Consider the following 17,290-nt stretch of genomic DNA (forward strand, 5'->3'; position numbering starts at 1 on the left):
ATCTGCACAGAAGATGCTTTACAAAACCCCAGGTGTTATTTTTGCGCCCTTTCTGTAGCACCTCTTGCTGTCTGAAATGCCATTTGGACAAATGCAGCATCTTGAAGCACGAGCAGTTGTCCAAAAAGACTTAGCGCTCAACCAAATAGTATCCTTCACGTAAGTTTCCTTCAGTGTCCTCTTACCTAAGTGCCATCAAGTCACAGCTGACTTACAGTGACTCCAAAAGGGGCTTTCAAGGCAAGTGAGAAGCTGAGGTGGTTTGCCACTGCCTTCCTCTGCAGTCTTCCTTGGTGGTCTCCCTTCCAAGTACTGACCCTACTCAGCTTCTGAGATCTGATGAGATCAGGCTATATACCATGCTGCTTTCCCTCTCTCCGTTCCTTCTTATGAAGCACAAATGGGCCTTTTCATTTTATATTTCACACAAGCAATGCTACCAACATGTTACTCCATTTCACTACTGGGTGAGAAAAAGGGAAAGCAAAACAACACACTTACAAAGTGTCACTCAGAAGAAAAAAATTCCCAGTAAGAAACAAGCACCACACCTGTAATTTCATGTTAAGTAAGTCGTTTATTGGTTCTGACAACATTAGTAGATTGGATATTAAACAGTACTTTTAAACATTCTCTTAACCAAAAATATAACAAATATTTACAATCACTCAGTAAAAATACAAAAAAGCATACAGAGGCACTGTCTTTCTAAAAGACATAAGTGTAAGAGGTATCAAAAAATAGAAGACAAACATTGCTTGTTACAGAATACTTTACAATCACTGACTTGTGCAGTTACAATTGCTATCAGAATACCATTACAACTGTGCAGTTTTTGCCCATATGCTCACATATGCAAAAGGTCATTAATATCAAGCTTAACTGCATTCCATGTATATATTAACAAAAATTAGGACAAGACAATGACAAGCACAATGGGGAGTGGGGCAAAGAACTGTATTTTTCCTCACCCCATTTTAAAATGGCTTGCATTAACTCAAGAGAATATCCCTTTTTTCCTAATCAGTTTTTGAAGGCAATTGGAAAACAATTATTATAAAAGTAATATTTAAGGAAACTGCTGATTGTGTTATTTGTGGTGTTGCCTACAAATAAATAATTAGAATGAAAACCTGAATGGACTAAGTTTCTTTGAGTTTTACTTTCTTGGAAGAGTTAATGCAGAGGACTCATTCAACAGATGCTGTCTTTTTGATGCTCCATGCTATTGTCAATCACCAGCTGCACAACAAGATCATGTCCTAAGAAGTGATTTCAAATGACTACGCAACAACCATCTCTATTAAGGTCTGTACAAAATCCGCCACTTTAGCACCAGGCTGACATTACAAGCATTCCTTAGGCAGGAACACGATATTTTTGTTTGTCTTAGGTGATAAATGTGTGTCAGGATAAGATGTGCACGTGAGAAAATGCACACCTTCCAGCCACTACTTTGGAAACATTAGCACACCTAGAGCAACACTTTTTGATACCAAAACTTTGCAATATAGCTCACTGACATCATAAGTCCAGCATCATTAAACAACTGGTAAGCTAAAGTGATGTACAGGTCACACTTACATATTAAGAGACAGGGTTTTCTAGTTCGTATAACTACACGGAGGCAAAATTGAATATTAGTTACAGTTTAGTGCACATAAAGATATATCCTGTTTGATCTCCATTACCTCATACTATATCATGAGAAAGAAGAGTGATGGAGTTGATATGTACAAAGAGAGGAAATGGTCATTTCAAATGAATGATGGAAGTTATATAACAGGGGAAACAGCATAGCAAATGCTAGTAATCTATTTTGTTTATGAATTAAATGTTTCTAGAAGAGGATTAAGGAGAATTTTAATATACATTGTTTTTTTAAAGGGTATTCTGTCTCTTTGTACACACCCGAGTCTCACTTCATTTTGGCTAGTGTCCCCCGATGAATGTGATCAGCTGATTTAAAAGGTAAGCAAATATGTCAAGGTCAGAACAAGAGCAGATTGAGGCAACTCACACTGTGCAAGAGAGCTTATTTATTTAAAGCATGTTTATACTAGACGGGCTTTCTATTAATAAAACATGATTAGCAAGCAGGCTCCAGTTCTGAAATCAATGTAATTTTTTTAATGGAGGCTTATTGATTCTACTGGTGTGGCAACTGAAAACTTCACGAGAACAATTGATGCCAAGGTACTGTTTCAATGGAGAGCATCAGATTTTGATCAGTGCATGAGTATGAAGAGCTCTGCGCATATCTATCCAAAAGAGCTTACTCTCAAGAGAGAAGGCTTTGATCCTTCAGTTTTGTTCCTAAAAGCTGGAATAAACATATGAGGTCACTGAAAGATTATATTATTTGGCCCAAATCACTGTAATACATTTGCACTTGTTCTGCATCATTTACCAAACACGCATACAAAGAGAATTTGCTCGGAGCTAAGGCTTGGGGCTTACAAACTTATTTTTGGCAACTATAGCTACAATCTTAGAAAGCCATAGCATATCCTAGGGAGAAACACACGTTCCAATAGAGATGCTGAACTTTTTTTACTATATTTGATTTTTTTTGGCTGCACAGGCAATTGGCCATATCAAAAGGGAACAGCAATTTTTCCCATTTGCTGAATGCTTAGCTACAACGTGAACTTTCTCTCTACCTGGCCACACATGTGCTTTTTCTCTGCCTCCACTATGGGTGTCTACAGTTGTAGCGAGTGGACACAATCAACCAGAAAGTTAGGATTCACAAGCCACAGTGAAATGAATGAGAGTTGTGCTGTTGTGGAACTCCCATTGATTCCTAAGGGGGTTTATGCAGGAAGTACTAGCTGGATGTTATGCCCAGGACTACAGGTGTATATAGATACCAACTTCACTCAAATGCTAATATTATGTCATTTGGGCCTATACAAGATTATTATTTTCATTTAAGGCCTTGAAGGAAAAAGAAAGCAGATATTGTCTCAGCTATTTATTCCTGATACTTAAGGCTAGTAAAGACCATTGATAAGTGATCAACCAATGAAAGTATGATTTGGGTAGCCTCTCCACTTGGTTCTTTTCTTCATGGAAGTGTGAGTTCATGTTCCAAGGCATCTAGACAACAAGCATGCCAAGTGGCAAACAAGTTCACTGAAACATATGCTCTGGTGAACTAGCACCAAAGTCAGTATGGGAAAAATAATGGAAAGCTTTAGGGTTTCAGATTTATTTTTGGTGCTTTGTTATCTGCCAAAAAATGCTCAAAAGAAAAGTTCAAAACTCTTTAAGAACATTGCGTAAAAATAAGTTATTTTGAGGCACCTGCAAAATTGACAAGTGTCTTTTCCTCGCTCAGGTTGTAAACACTTATGATACCAAGATTTACTAGTAAACTTGAAAGACTCGCATTCATTTCCATTTATTATCCATGAATGGGCCACCATTATTTGCTTGAGAGAAAAATAATCTCTCCAGTTTTTCTCCATGTACTCTGGTTGGCTAAGTAAAATTGCAACCATAACAGAGATAAACAATTTTCCCTTACCACTGCAGTGTAAATGTGAATGTGAGCATATCCCCACAAAGTATATTTGTCTATTTATAGACAAATTTGTCTATTTATAGATAAAGGTTGGTGGTTCTTGATAAATTGTCCAAAATTGTATGCACTATCAATCTTGCTCCTCTTCCAATATAAGAGAGATATAATCGGTTATCACTTGTTCTTCTTTTAGGTTAGGGGGCTCATGCCTCCAAACACAAAGGCCTTGGAAGCACTCAAGAAGCAGTGAGACTTCTTGCCGCTGTCCAGTGCCTCCAAAGCCCACCACAACTGCAGGGATGAACTTTCTTGCCCATTTCTCACTTGGCAGTCTCCTCAAATAGGCGTCTCATGTTTATTGACAATGGCGAATGCATTTGTGGGTCACCATCTATAGCAATACACGGAAATATGAATTTCAATTTCAAGCTTGCTATAGCTGGCTTGTTTTAGTGTAAAGACTTTACTGTTCAATTTTTTTTGGGGGGGGGGGGAATCTAGGATCATCTAAAAGCTAAAATATACATTTTGTAGTAAAAACATGAAAATAAACATAAAATACTCTACAGTGCAAATACTCAAGAATATGGCCATGAATCTTGTGATGAGCTACAGATCCTAAACACTGAAATAATGAATCTCACCTTTCAAAGTTTTAGTCCAAGTCCCTCAAGTTGCAGAGAAGTTTAACAATTTAACAGCAAAGGCAGAGCTTAGTTAAAGCCCAGGCTGAATGGAATTTAGCCAAAAACTTGTTTCTAAATGGAAAACTTCACACCTTAGATTATGTGAATCCATACAAACAGAATGTACACTGGAGTAGATACAGAATAAGTCTTCATCCACCCAGCAGCCACAAGCAACCCTGTGGAACAGAAGCAAATATTGGCAGGTCAAAAGATGTGACTTCCAGACAGACTGGAGTTCGGGCAGCTGTCATCAGAAATTAAATACTACTCATAAATTCTGAATACCTCAAGCTGGCTACTCTGACATGGTAGGTACTGCTCAAGTACAAGCTTTGGTGAAGTGGAAACAGATTGCAAATTCAGGGGCAATTCACACAGCAGCCACACTCTCCCTTGTGCTTCTTTCCAAGTGTTACTGTGAGACCTGCAGGGGAGGGCTTCCCATTGTGCTGTAAATGTAGACAGACACCATGATTTGCTTTTTCTGGAGGGCAAGAAGAGGAAAGTGGAAGAGAAACACAGGTACTTCTTTAGGCAATTGGATAGTTAAAAGGATGGTCACATGTACTTCACCAGTTTTAAAATACAGGACCAATAGATGGCAGCATTTCACTACTGTATGTACATCAACACATACTTGAAGACGCACCTTGAGGGGTTGGCATTTCACAAAAGAGGTTTATGTTGCATTGTGTGTAAACCTCTAGCTGCACTCATGAACATCCAATTCTTCAGAAGTCAAAAGTGTTTTGCTAGCATAAGACATTTCATTAACACCAAGATAATTTGTTACCTTATTTTCTTTATAAAAGCATTCACATTAGCCAACCAGAGCATTCCAAATACAAGTACAAAAAAAATACCTTATATAAATTCCAAATTAATAAATTACTCTTCAGATTGCTGCAGAAGTTTCCTTGGTTTTGCTGAAGCTTTGCAGTTTCTTCCGTAGGTACATAAAATAACATTCTTCGACTGAGAGCTGAAATGGTATAGAAAATATTTGAGTGGTCTACCAAAAGATTTTCTACCGAAGAAAGCTTCCAAGTGCCAGGTGGCCCCAATGCATTAAAAGTTACAGGTCTGTCCGAAATTCTGGTTTCTGCATTACAGGGTCAGTATTCCTTGGAAAGATTTGTCTCTCCCCAACATAAATAGGTTTCTTAGATTGTGGAGCTGACAATAGTAGATTGAACAGAGCTCATAATTTGTTTAGAACAGAGGCAAATACAACAGTTGAAGTCAATAGCAGCAAGCTGTCAGCTACAGCCAACAGGATTGTATGATCCTTCCTCTTACTGTGACTTGGGAAGCACAAAGGCTAGACTGCCGAGACTTGTTCATCTTCTGTGAAGTAAGAAAGACACTGTAAATTCCAATGCATGTCATAACCATACTGCTCTTGTATTTATTAAATTATTAAATGTACTGACCACATCCCACTTTTCCCCGACAGCCAACTCCATGTAAACTGAGCATCTCTGCTTGTGAGGTTTTCCGAACCTAATCAAACAATCATTGAGCATTTTCAAATCTATACAACCCTATATGATTTTGAACACCTACATGGAAAGGCAATTGTCAAAATGAAATGGATCCAATTTCATCAAAATATTGTGTCCTTTCTGACACAGTGCTAAAAAACCCAAAATAGCGCACACACCAGCTCTAACCCCGCATCACTGCCTATCAAACTGATTTCTTCTGGCAACTTTCTTCATCATACGCATAAGATTACAGTTTTAATTTGTTTGTTTCTTTTTGTTTTCTTTTAACCATCCTTGTATAAAAATCAGCAATGCCTACATTCTACTGCTTGGATCCAAAGGCTGGAATGTAAACTGAAGTCAAGGCACTGGGAAATACTGATACACTTGATTGCTAAAGGACTGTCTCAATTAACCATCATAATGCCATCAAACCATCAAAATTAATAACAAAATACTAATTAAAAAGTATTTGAAGCTTTGGTTCCTTACAGGATTGTCATTATAGCTCAGGATCCCAAAAATCAAACTATTAATTGTGTTTACCCAATTGTATTTTTCCCAATGCAAACCCAGGAAGAGTTATGCTCTTCAAAGCCCACTGACTTCCATGGACTTACAATGATGTAATTCTGCATCACCAAACTACCTCATGCATAACTAATGAACTTTCAAACTCAGTCATGTTCAAAGGAACATTAAGAATTCTACCGTATACGTCCATGGTCACACTTAAAATGGATGCCAATTGGTCAGCCCAATTTAATTTCATATTAACTCAGGGTCAAAATTTAGCCATTTTGTATTATGAATCAGAGAATGCATTTTAGTGTGTTATTTTTTGAGCTTTTTAACATCTGAGTCAGGAAAGGTATCTTGCTGGTTGGTAGAAACAATAGGAATTTAGAGGTTCAGTAACCTCACAAAGACATGCACACTGGGAATCCACTCTTATGCAAGATTAACAAGATGGTCGTGCACAACTCTATGTGTAGCCATCCATACGCTCTTGCTGAACACAGCACTGTCATTACAGCACAACTGCAAGCACCTCAAACAAGACCAATGAATGTTTTTAAAAGTAAAAAAAAACACAACACATCCAATTTTTCCCAAAATAAAATTAGAAAAAAAATTGTGCCGAACAACTAAAGAGCTAACAGAAGGTCAAACATGAAAAACAGAAAAAAAGTGAAAATTGCTGGAAGACTAGAAAAGCACAGAACACCCTAATCTGGCTCTCCCTAATTTACTATGTTTCACACCCAGGAAGGTAAAGTAGCAAGGCATTAGTCCTAAATATGAATCAAGCCTTTCAAAAGATGGCAGGAAGGCTGTAAATAATGGCAGTTCAGAACATGGGTCAAGTATAAAGAATCAGCACTATCCAATAAGTGGGTCCCTGTGGGCTTGATTTTTGTCAACCAAGATGTTTCATTAGGCTTACTGCTCTGCAAAATAACTGAAATTAAAGCAGTTTTATTCTGACGGTACTCTGATCAAAATTCTAAGGGTGGTTACAATGGGGAAGTCAACATCTGTGTGCACACTAACTTTGATAACCTCAACATAACAAGATCAACTTAAATGTACCTAGCATTATTTATTTGAAGTAACTTCTGTCTACAAACAAAGAAAAATTTAACCATTAAAATATGTCCTTTTTTTAGCTTCTAAAAACAATGTTTGGGCCACTCACTCTCTGGATTACACTCACGTTAAGGGGTGGACTGGCCCGTTTACTTACCAGGAAAATTCATATTGGGTCAAAGCCTTGGATACCAGTCCTGCCTGCATTGTGACATGCTTGCTAATTTTTATCATTGTCCATTTGCACAACAGGCATTTAAGAAGCCATGATTTACAATACACACACACAGATTCACACACAAGGTGACATTTGCGAGATAAAATGGTCCATACATTCCCAGTACAAAATTATACAGCAGTTGACTATCAAATTAGATCTTTAACATACCGTCCTCTTCACTATTTGCGTCAGTCATATCTGCTAGTTTAGGATGGGACAGCTGTCGGCTATGCCACTCAGGCATCTTCTTTGGAAAACAGGCCACTGGTTCGCTACTCAGAGGAGCGGATGAGAGCCTAGAGAGCTTGCTATGCAGCATCTTTGATCTCTGTACCGCCACGCTATAGTCAGGAGGTTTTAAGTGTGGGTGGTGAGGTGATCCTTCCTTTAAGTCGGCTAAAGAAATGCCCATATATCCTGGCGGGGTGGGCGGTGGCTCCCTATACCTATTGTCCTCCTTAGGTGAGGTGACACAGTAAACTGGCACAAGAAATAAGCAATGGAAATGTTAATGAAAGAAACAAATGGGGGAAAAGCATTTGGAAAAAAAACAGTGAAATGTTACAATGGCTAACCAAAAACTGACAACAAAAAGTAAATGTAAAATTGCTTGTTATAAATGCTACTGGCAGAATTTTTAAATGTTAACTACTAAAGAAGTTCACAGTTTAGCAGCCAGATTACTAGATTCATAGAAGATGATGAAGCGCTTAGCAAGTTTTTGCCTCCTAAGCACTTACAAATTTGCAGAGAGCAACAGGGATTGTTATAAATCTGTACTTCCACAACTCACTCTATGTCAGGATCGTTAAATTCCACCTCCACCCCCTCCATGTCTTCAGTGAGACTATCAAATTATACTGGAAGAAAAAGCAGCTCTACTGTGAAAATATGAAAAAAGCAAAGAAAGGAAAAGGAAAAGAAGAGAAAATCCAAAAAACAGCGACAGCAAAGCATAGAGATATGCAAAAATTAGTCTTGCCAATGTGCTTGCTGAACATTTTTGGATAGCTACTTGTAGCATCTACACTAAATAACTTATTTGGCTATCAGAATCCATATTGGTGCTCTGCTAAAGGTAGGAAGGCCAGGCACATTATGACTGTTGGTGGAGAATTGTTTAAGTATTCCTTGCCTTCTGCCATTATTTTAAGTATTCTATACCTCTTAATATCAGCAATGCTGCTGATAATCCATATTGTTAAATAACCCAATTTAATTGTGTCATTTGCCTAATCTAGAATAAATTTAGGCTGCAATGACAAGGTTCAGTTCCTTTCCTAAGGTTCCCTCATTATATCCATTCACTTTTTCATACTACAAATACTACAAAGATATGAATATCTTGAGTATTCTCTAAGTTGGCCTTTAAGTGCGTTTTCAGTAAAGCCAATGCAAGGCAACTGCTACAAGGATGTAAATATCTTAAATTGCATTCCAGTGTTACATCACTGTCAGGTCACTAAGTGGTTAAGCTGGCATTCTGACTTTCCAATGTATGTATAAAAAGCAGCAGTCATACAGCTTGGCTGCTGAGAAATCTTGTCCTAGTGGAAATGATGGCACTGGAAAGAAGAGATGGGGCTGAAGGTATAGCTGAAAGAATACAACAACTGCTAGCATCTAGGTAATTCCTGTGAAAAACTAATGTAGTGTATGGTTAGAAAATAGTTTTAACTAGTGTAGCTGTCTGAGTGCTTTATCACTGTCTTTTTGAGCTGTTGATATTGTTTTTATTGTTTTATTAAACTCTATTTGTAACACAGTTGCTGCTGCTCCATTTAAGCTTTTAATGGAATATAATATCATTATATTTTATTACGATTATGATGTAATTGCTACTCACTTTAGACAATATAGTGGAAAAGAATGGCAATATGTTGAATAAACAAAAAACTAAGGTTCATGCTTTAAACCAAGTGAACTTCCACAGTCTAGCTAATGTGCTGGTCATTGGTGCATGCCCAAGGGGAAAAGGGTGCAAATCAGAGAGCCGAAAAAATATAAGAGAAAGGCCTCCACCATATGGGGTGGCATCAGAACAGTCGTAAGCAACATCCTTCTGATGAGCAAGTTAGGCTCCCAACAAATTCATTTGCACTGTTTGTTTTGCCAGATGTCCTTGAATGAAGTGATCATTCATGTTTTAATCCTGTTTTCCCCCTTCTTTATTTGTGAACTTTGGCATTGTAATATCATCTAGTCTATTTAACATATTCTGATAGTCACATGTGGGCTCATCTGTGGGTTATCTGTATCTGTAGGGCTCACATGGACTGAAGATAATTTCCCCCCAAAACTTGAGGGACCTCCTAGGTTTGCAGAACATTTTTTAAAACTTATAATTAAAAATGTGTAGGGGTGGGGTGACTCCCCCCAAAATGGAGAACTGCTGCAGTGGGGAAGAAAAAGAGGGTGAGTGGGCAGCTAGGTGAGAATAATCCTCCTCCTCCCTCCCAGCTCCAGTGTTAGGAGCAGCAGAAAAATGTAAATAGAGTAGCTGACCTGGTGATGCAGAGGCAAAGATAAGAAGGAAGCCACTCACCCACTTGCATGACTTCATGTCTACCAGCTCAGCTACCTTATTTATACTTTCCTGCTTGCCTTCCAACCTACTAGACTGTGAGGATCAGTGCTGGAGATGAAAAAGGAAGGATTCTTTGCTTCCATTCACTGGTTAGAAGTCAGCAAGGAACTATAAGGAGGGCAGCTGAGGCAGTGGTTATGGAGGCTGGGGTAAGAAGGAGTGCCCCCCCCCCCTCCAATCGCATGCCTCTGTACCTACAATATGAAACATTTAGTTGCAGGAGCCCACTTGTATATTCTAAAAGTGACATGCGGCCCTATTTAGAGATAGCTAAATCCATGGGTTGGGCCCACACAGACCATATTTCTGCATTCAAGGGGACTCTGCAACAGGCCCACTGGGAGCCACACCAGGTGTCTATACTTTTAAAATAGACTGTTGGAACTTTAAAAATATGTTCTGATGCATCAAATAGCTATGCTATAATACTAATTGTTCCTAAAGAGAAACGTGCTTAAAATTTCCTCTGAAGGGAGGACAACAAAGTGCAGATGCACCGTTTCCTCAACTCAGTGCTCACAAACAGGCTACAATGGACAGAGGTAGCACAAGGATTAGAGGATCAATAGTGGACCCTCCCCCTCCACGTTTCTTCTTCCTGCCAAGGTGAACAATCCCAAATGATAAATGAATTTCTTCCTTCCATATCCTTGTATCTTGTACTCAGCCTAAGATATTATCAAGTAGCAGCCTGCATCAGTGGCATGAAAAGAGAAGGGGTCCTGTGTGGGTAGGAAGAAAAGGCTTGGGCAAATAAACGGGCATCTGTTGATCTCCCAGAGAATGGCTGATAGAGGCACTGCTGGAAGAATAAAATATGAAACAAGCTGAGCTGAGCAATTTAAGGCTGAGGAAGGATGATGCAAGTGTAGCACCTAGCAGCAGAGAGCACTAGGCATTGGAAAGGGCATAAAGACAGGAGGCATATGGAACCTGATGCATCAGTTTCCTTTTCACTAACATTGGAATCTAGCAACCCTAGACAATGATTATCACAGGAGAAGAGTATGGAAATGATCCTTGGACTCATCCCTATCAGGCATGGCTTTCTTCACTGAATCTTCACATGAATTTCTTCACTGAATCTACCCTTTCCAACATATGCAGATGAGATATATATATATATATATATATATATATATATATTCATAAAAAGGTTGTCTTCTCTCTTCCAGGAACAATCTGATCTCCTGAGGGAAATGTTACTAACCAAAGCAGCAGTGATAGACCAATGATAGAGGTGTTTCAAATACCCCCATCAACCCTAGTAAGGTTAATTATGAAGGAAACTTAATTGTCCTCAACCCTACAACTTGTTATGAAGATTTAGAGGTCTGGGCCTCAAAATGAAGGCTATTTCCCCAAAGCCCAAGAAAAGCTTCTGTTATGACTTTGGAAAGTGAGATTAGCTGAGCAACTCAGCCAAATTCCTTCCTTTGTTCTATATCATCAGTTAGAAAATACTGGGACATACAAGGGAGGAGATGGTACACAAGCCGGCAGATGAAAGGAGTTTCCTCCTTCCTCCTCTTCCTGTCTGCCCCATCTCCCTGCAAGCACAGTGTCACAGGTGCATGTCTATCTTCTACCACTGTATTTTTCCTTGTGCAACAACGCCCTTACAAATTTAACAACAAATATTTTCAGTTTCGTGTGTAAGGGAAATGAGGGAGTAGTGGCACACATTCATCCTAACTCACTCTCTGCAAGTGAGGACTGCTCCAGCTTTTTCATTGGAGGGAACATACATACTGCTATCTGTAGCAACATAAACTAGACAGCAGCACTGCAGCCAGAGAATTTTGGTATGTCCACTGAAGCATGTCTGCTCACAGCAAGCTGCTGGATAAGGAAATGATATTGATATGTTTAATCTGCTCTGAATGCAAAATACAAAACCAGAATTTCTCCTATTTTGTTGGGGAAATGAGTTCTAAAAACCTCAAATCATGTTTGCACTATGACTCTTGAAAGATCTTTGCACTACACAATTTTCCCCTTTATGGCCATCATATCTAAAGCTGATAGTCTTCTCTTGCTCAGAAACGGGCATGGTTTACATATTTTCTTCCATGTACAAGCAGTGTACAATTAAGACTGCAGTTTCTAGTTTTCCAAATGTGACTCCATTTTTGCTGTGGAATATGGACCTTCTTGGCACAGAGTAGCACCAAACTTTTTAGGATATGCAGCATTTGGATGCCTACAAATCTGCTGCCAGTGCAAAATGATATTGGGAAGACTATTTCCTTCCTATCTTGGAAGCAAGAGGAATGGGATGGCAGCACTGAACAGCTAGCAAGAATCTCTCAGGCTGGATTCACTCACTAGACACTTTCTGCCCAACATAGTGACTGCTGAAGAAACAAGAGCCCAAAGTCTTAATCAGAGGAAGAGCTATAAAGAATCTGACAGAAAATGAGCAGTTTCATGGAAGCTAGTTAAAACCAGCTCTCTTCTCTGTAAGGCAGCAAAGAAATATACTGTTCTATAATTTTAAATCCCACCTCCTGCACTCCCAAGGAGGTTTGGAGACACATCCTCTGAGGACTTATTTGATTGGAAACATGTGAACAAGCTAGATTTTAACATGCAATCCGCTCTTTGTTCGGCTGATGTAATTTCTTAACAGCTTAATAACATAATGCGTAACAGATGTGAAAGCTTCCACAAGCCTTTGACTTGGCTTACCTATGAGGCCTCTCTCTGTACTTGAAGTGACAGTTTTGTAAGCTGCATCGCTGCTGGCTTTGGAGTCCAAAACTTCAGTCTGGTCTGCTGTTAAATTGTCAAGTCCTCTTCGTTTTACTGTCCCATAGTTTGCTTCGTAAGTGTCTGAGAGGGAACTTGAAGAAGCCCAGCTCTGCCGGGATTGGTCAAAGTCCATGCCAGCTTTTGACTGCCTGCTGCTATTTGGACGGACATTGGATTGCAAATGAGCTTCTTCAGGACAGCAGTTTGATGGTTCTACTTCAGCAATGGCTTTTTCTAAATGAGTGTGGCGGTAAGAGTTCAAAAGATCCCATCCTTTTTGATTCTGGATTGTTTGGAAATTATCATGGGAACTACTGGAGCAAGAAGTCCAGCTTCCACGACCACTGTCTGCTGCTTCTATCATGATGTGATCATGGGAGATCTCCTCGGTACTCATGGAAGATGACACAGGCACTCCTCGGATCATTGGAGATCTGGACAAAGGCCAGCTGAATTTGAAGATAACGGAAATTAAGAAGAAAACTGTGTTCATTTATAGAATATGCAAGCAGTGCAACTGTCAACATAATCTAATATAAATGCCTCTTTTCTCCAAGTAATAAGCGTTTTAGATCTGAGTATGTTATTTTTATTTTAAGAACATAAGAACATAAGAACATAAGAACTAGACTGGATCAGACCAGAGTCCATTTAGTCCAGCACTCTGCTACTCGCAGTGGCCCACCAGGTGCCTTTGGGAGCTCACTGGCAAGATCTGAAAGCAATGGTCTTCTACTGCTGCTGCTCCCAAGCACCTGGTCTGCTAAGGCATTTGCAATCTCAGATCAAGATTGGTAGCCATAGATCGACTTCTCCTCCATAAATCTGTCCAAGCCCCTTTTAAAGCTATCTAGGTTAGTGGCCATCGCCACCTCCTGTGGCAGCATATTCCAAACACCAATTACGTGTTGTGTGAAGAAATGTTTCCTTTTATTAGTCCTAATTCTTCCTAATTTTGATTTATTCCCTGCCCTTTACAATAGGCAGTTATGCAGACTTCTCAGAATATTTATACAACATTTTTCTACCATTTTGGCTGAACTATTACTTTCTAGTGGGTCACATCCTCACTAAAGCCTTCTCTATTCTTCCCATGTCTGTAATTTGTTGGTTTCCACTGCAAATCATTGTTCTTTCTCAACATCATGTGGGTTCCATCATATTTCTATTTTTTCCCCTAAATTCTCCCCAGTGCAGGTCACATAATTATACACTAACATGAAATAACTGGATTTTAAAGAGATTTTTCAATACTATTTCATATTTTCTCTCTATATGCAATTTCCTGTCTCAGACAGGCCTCGATTACAAAATTGGCACAAACACAGACACTTCACTTCTGAACCAGGAGGAAGAAAGAAAGAAGAAATTGGAAATAAATATTCAAAAGGTTCTCCGAGTCAGAAACAATGAAATATCTGATTTGCATGATTAGTTCTTATTAGATTTTTCTGTCAGTGTTGGTCAACTTAACTGCCCTTGCATTTTAAACACTTTGTCATTGCTCATAGCTTTCCAGTGCAGGAAACAAAAGTCAGCACTATGCTAAATGTGTCTCAAACAAGGATAGCACAAAATAAAATCTCTGTGCAGACCAAACAGCAATGTACCTTGCATTTATATACCAGCACAAGCTTCTTCTGAATAGTGCATTGCTCAAAAACAAGATGTAGAAAATGTCCAACGTTTTATTTTACGAGAAAAAGGAGTGCTTATCTTTAACTATCATTCTTCAATTGGTCTTCTGAGCATTCACACTGATAGGCTTTGCTTCTGTGCAGAAATTTCTAGAACTACGTTTTACAGCGCTATCCTGGGGGAAGGGGGAATTGCTCAGGAAATGGCATGACCTGAGTGTGTAAATGCCGCTTGCACTGGCATAACTTGCGAAAGTACACATATGTTCTGGCTTTGATGCAAAGGGCACAATGCTTCACAAAGATAAATGACTGAGTCTGAGCAACTGCTCTGCAAAATTCAGTAACAGGGCTCCTTTTGGGAATAACTCAAGGAAGAGTTTTCTGGAACAGATCACAGCAGAACTTTACAGCAGATATTGCCAAGAAACTTAATCTCTGGGAAGACACTCTTCCTTGGGTCTGGCAGAAACAGATTAGGGTGTGTCCTGAAGGGAGGAGAGCTCTTTCTAGATTTGAGAGTAGCTCTGGAGGATTAAGGGAGGATTGGGTCCTAAATTAGGTGACACTCAAAGACAATGTTCAGGAGAAAAGAGGTGTCTAGGAATGAAAGCTTGATGTACAATGTTCACTGGACCTTGACGCAGACCAGATTGGAATGAGGAAGGCTACGTTGTAAGTGGGCTCGGGAGGTGGCAAGTGGTAAATGACTCAAGTGGCTTTTTCATGACCTGAGTAAGGAACAGCTGTATTCCCTGAAGGTTTAGATAGTGTCACAGGAGGATGAAACCTGATTCAGATCCTAATTGCTTAAGAAGGGACTGGACAAAGACGGAATGTAGGAGGTTAAGAGCTTGTATATCTAATCTGGAGGAACCGGGTTTGATTCTCCGCTCTGCCGCCTGAGCTGTGGAGGCTTATCTGGGGAATTCAGATTAGCCTGTACACTCCCACACACGCCAGCTGGGTGACCTTGGGCTAGTCACAGCTTCTCGGTGCTCTCTCAGCCCCACCTACCTCACAGGGTGTTTGTTGTGAGGGGGAAAGGGCAAGGAGATTGTGAGCCCCTTTGAGTCTCCTACAGGAGAGGAAGGGGGGATATAAATCCAAACTCTTCTTCTGTTACCACGTGTGACTGCTTTTGAGAGATGAGTATGCCAATTCTATGTAATGCAGGTGAAAAAAAATACAATTGAAGCCACAAGCTGGTTGTCCCCATTTCATGTTAAGACACAGGTATGAAAGCACTTCCATTTACTCTCATCTACATTTACAGTAGTTCCTGCCATTCAAAAATATCTACTTTAGAATGTCTAAAGGCAACACTCCAGAATTATCTATCAGGCAAAAATACTGGTTGGGAGGATCACTTGAGAAGGTCATGTGAAGGAGGTTGCTTGACAGAGAAGTGAGGATGAGATCATTGTATAAGGCTTCTGAGCAACAGTGACCTTACGTGCAGTAATTTATTCTACAAGTCCCCATCAGTTAGTTGGAAGCTGTGGCTGAACCAGCACTGTAGAGGCCTCAGCCTCAGTTTGAAAAATTATACCCATAAGTAGTAGAAGCAGCTATGAGGCCCAGCAGTCTCTGAATGTGCCTGGCATTGCAAAGACTGGTAAATGGAGTTCTCACTAGGTAGGTTAGGTTCAGTAGTCTGAGAGAAGAATAGTTGAAGGTTATTTTTAGTATGGGTGACTCTGGAGTCCTTACCCAGTAAGGATGAGACTTCTTCCCATTGACATGCAGGTCTTAGGCAACCAAGAGATGTAGAATTGTATACAAATCTACTCCTAAGAGACTGAGAATGGAACAAAGACTTTTTCTGAGCAGGTGAAGTGCTGCAAGTAGAAGTTTCTACTGCCTCTTTCTGCAGAAAGTGATCCATCTAAGGAAGAAAGAAAGATTGGGGACAGCACATTTGAAAACTCCAGGTGAGGGGAGCAAGGTAACCTCTACTGAGTAGCCTATTTGGATGACAATGAAAATAGAGGCGTTGCTGGAGGCTGCACCTCACTTGGAAAATATAGCAGCTGCCCTTCAGAGAATGACTCAACAAGGAATTCATTAGAAAATAGCTGACAAGGTTTTTGGTATCAGAATGATCTCTTTGTTGCCAAGAAACTTTTGAGAACTGGGTCTTGTAGCCATATTGTGGAATTCTCCAAAAGCCAAAACAAATATTTACCTTAGGAGCTGACATCAAGAGTGAAGAAGATCACCAATACAAACGCTGGGTTTATATTTTTGGTTGGCTCTGTAAGTTACTGAGCTGGTCTCTTCAGCTTTAGTTGTACTGTCTTGACTGGGTTCTGAAGTGGTCAGTGTCCATGGCTCTGAAATCTGGAGCTGAAGTGGCAGAAAACTGAGCCCACAGACTTCTGTGCTGTCAATGCCAATAATCCAGTCATTGTCTCAGAGGCAGAGTGAGTTCTCCCAGAGTGTTGCATGGTTGATTGTGCCTTGTTTGCTTTGCAAATTTGAGGAAATGGAAACAAGTCTCTAGTGTGTGCTATTACCCAAGGCTTAGAAGACACAAGTTGTGGCCATCAGTTGAAAGTAGCTTTTCCCTTCACTGTTGATGACTTGTTCTCTGCACCACAGCAGGGCAATGAGAGAAAGATGGGAAAGTAGGAAAACTGACCAGAGAGAGAGAAAATAGGAAGTAATGACTTTGTATGTATTTTTTTGCTTTAAAGAAAACTAGCGTGCAGAAAAGGGCCCTCTAAATATGTATCTAAAACACAGCTTCTGCTGCAGCAAACAGAAAGGAACAAGGCAAGATGAGACTCCTCCC

The 17,290-nt window shown here is 39.7% G+C and overlaps 1 protein-coding gene across 14 annotated transcripts in view; it reads right to left on the minus strand.

Moving 5' to 3' along the window:
• Positions 1-557: 557 nt before the first annotated feature.
• RAPGEF6 (Rap guanine nucleotide exchange factor 6) overlaps positions 558-17,290 on the minus strand; it is a 206,448-nt gene continuing 189,715 nt past the window's right edge. For 10 of the 14 annotated variants that reach the window (XM_048488521.1, XM_048488512.1, XM_048488514.1 and 7 more), the window contains 3 exons: positions 12,794-13,305; positions 7,684-7,995; positions 558-5,565 (listed from right to left, as the gene is read on the minus strand). In XM_048488521.1, coding sequence (XP_048344478.1) covers positions 5,540-5,565; positions 7,684-7,995; positions 12,794-13,305 — 850 coding nt within the window. In that variant the 3' untranslated portion in view covers positions 558-5,539. Of the gene's footprint in view, positions 5,566-7,683; positions 7,996-12,793; positions 13,306-16,681; positions 17,133-17,290 lie in introns of those variants that run through there. The other 4 variants (XM_048488522.1, XM_048488517.1, XM_048488516.1 and 1 more) reach the window with 2 other exon arrangements.

Source organism: Sphaerodactylus townsendi, linkage group LG03 (genome assembly GCF_021028975.2).
Source record: "Sphaerodactylus townsendi isolate TG3544 linkage group LG03, MPM_Stown_v2.3, whole genome shotgun sequence".
NCBI classification, from domain to species: Eukaryota; Metazoa; Chordata; class Lepidosauria; order Squamata; family Sphaerodactylidae; genus Sphaerodactylus; species Sphaerodactylus townsendi.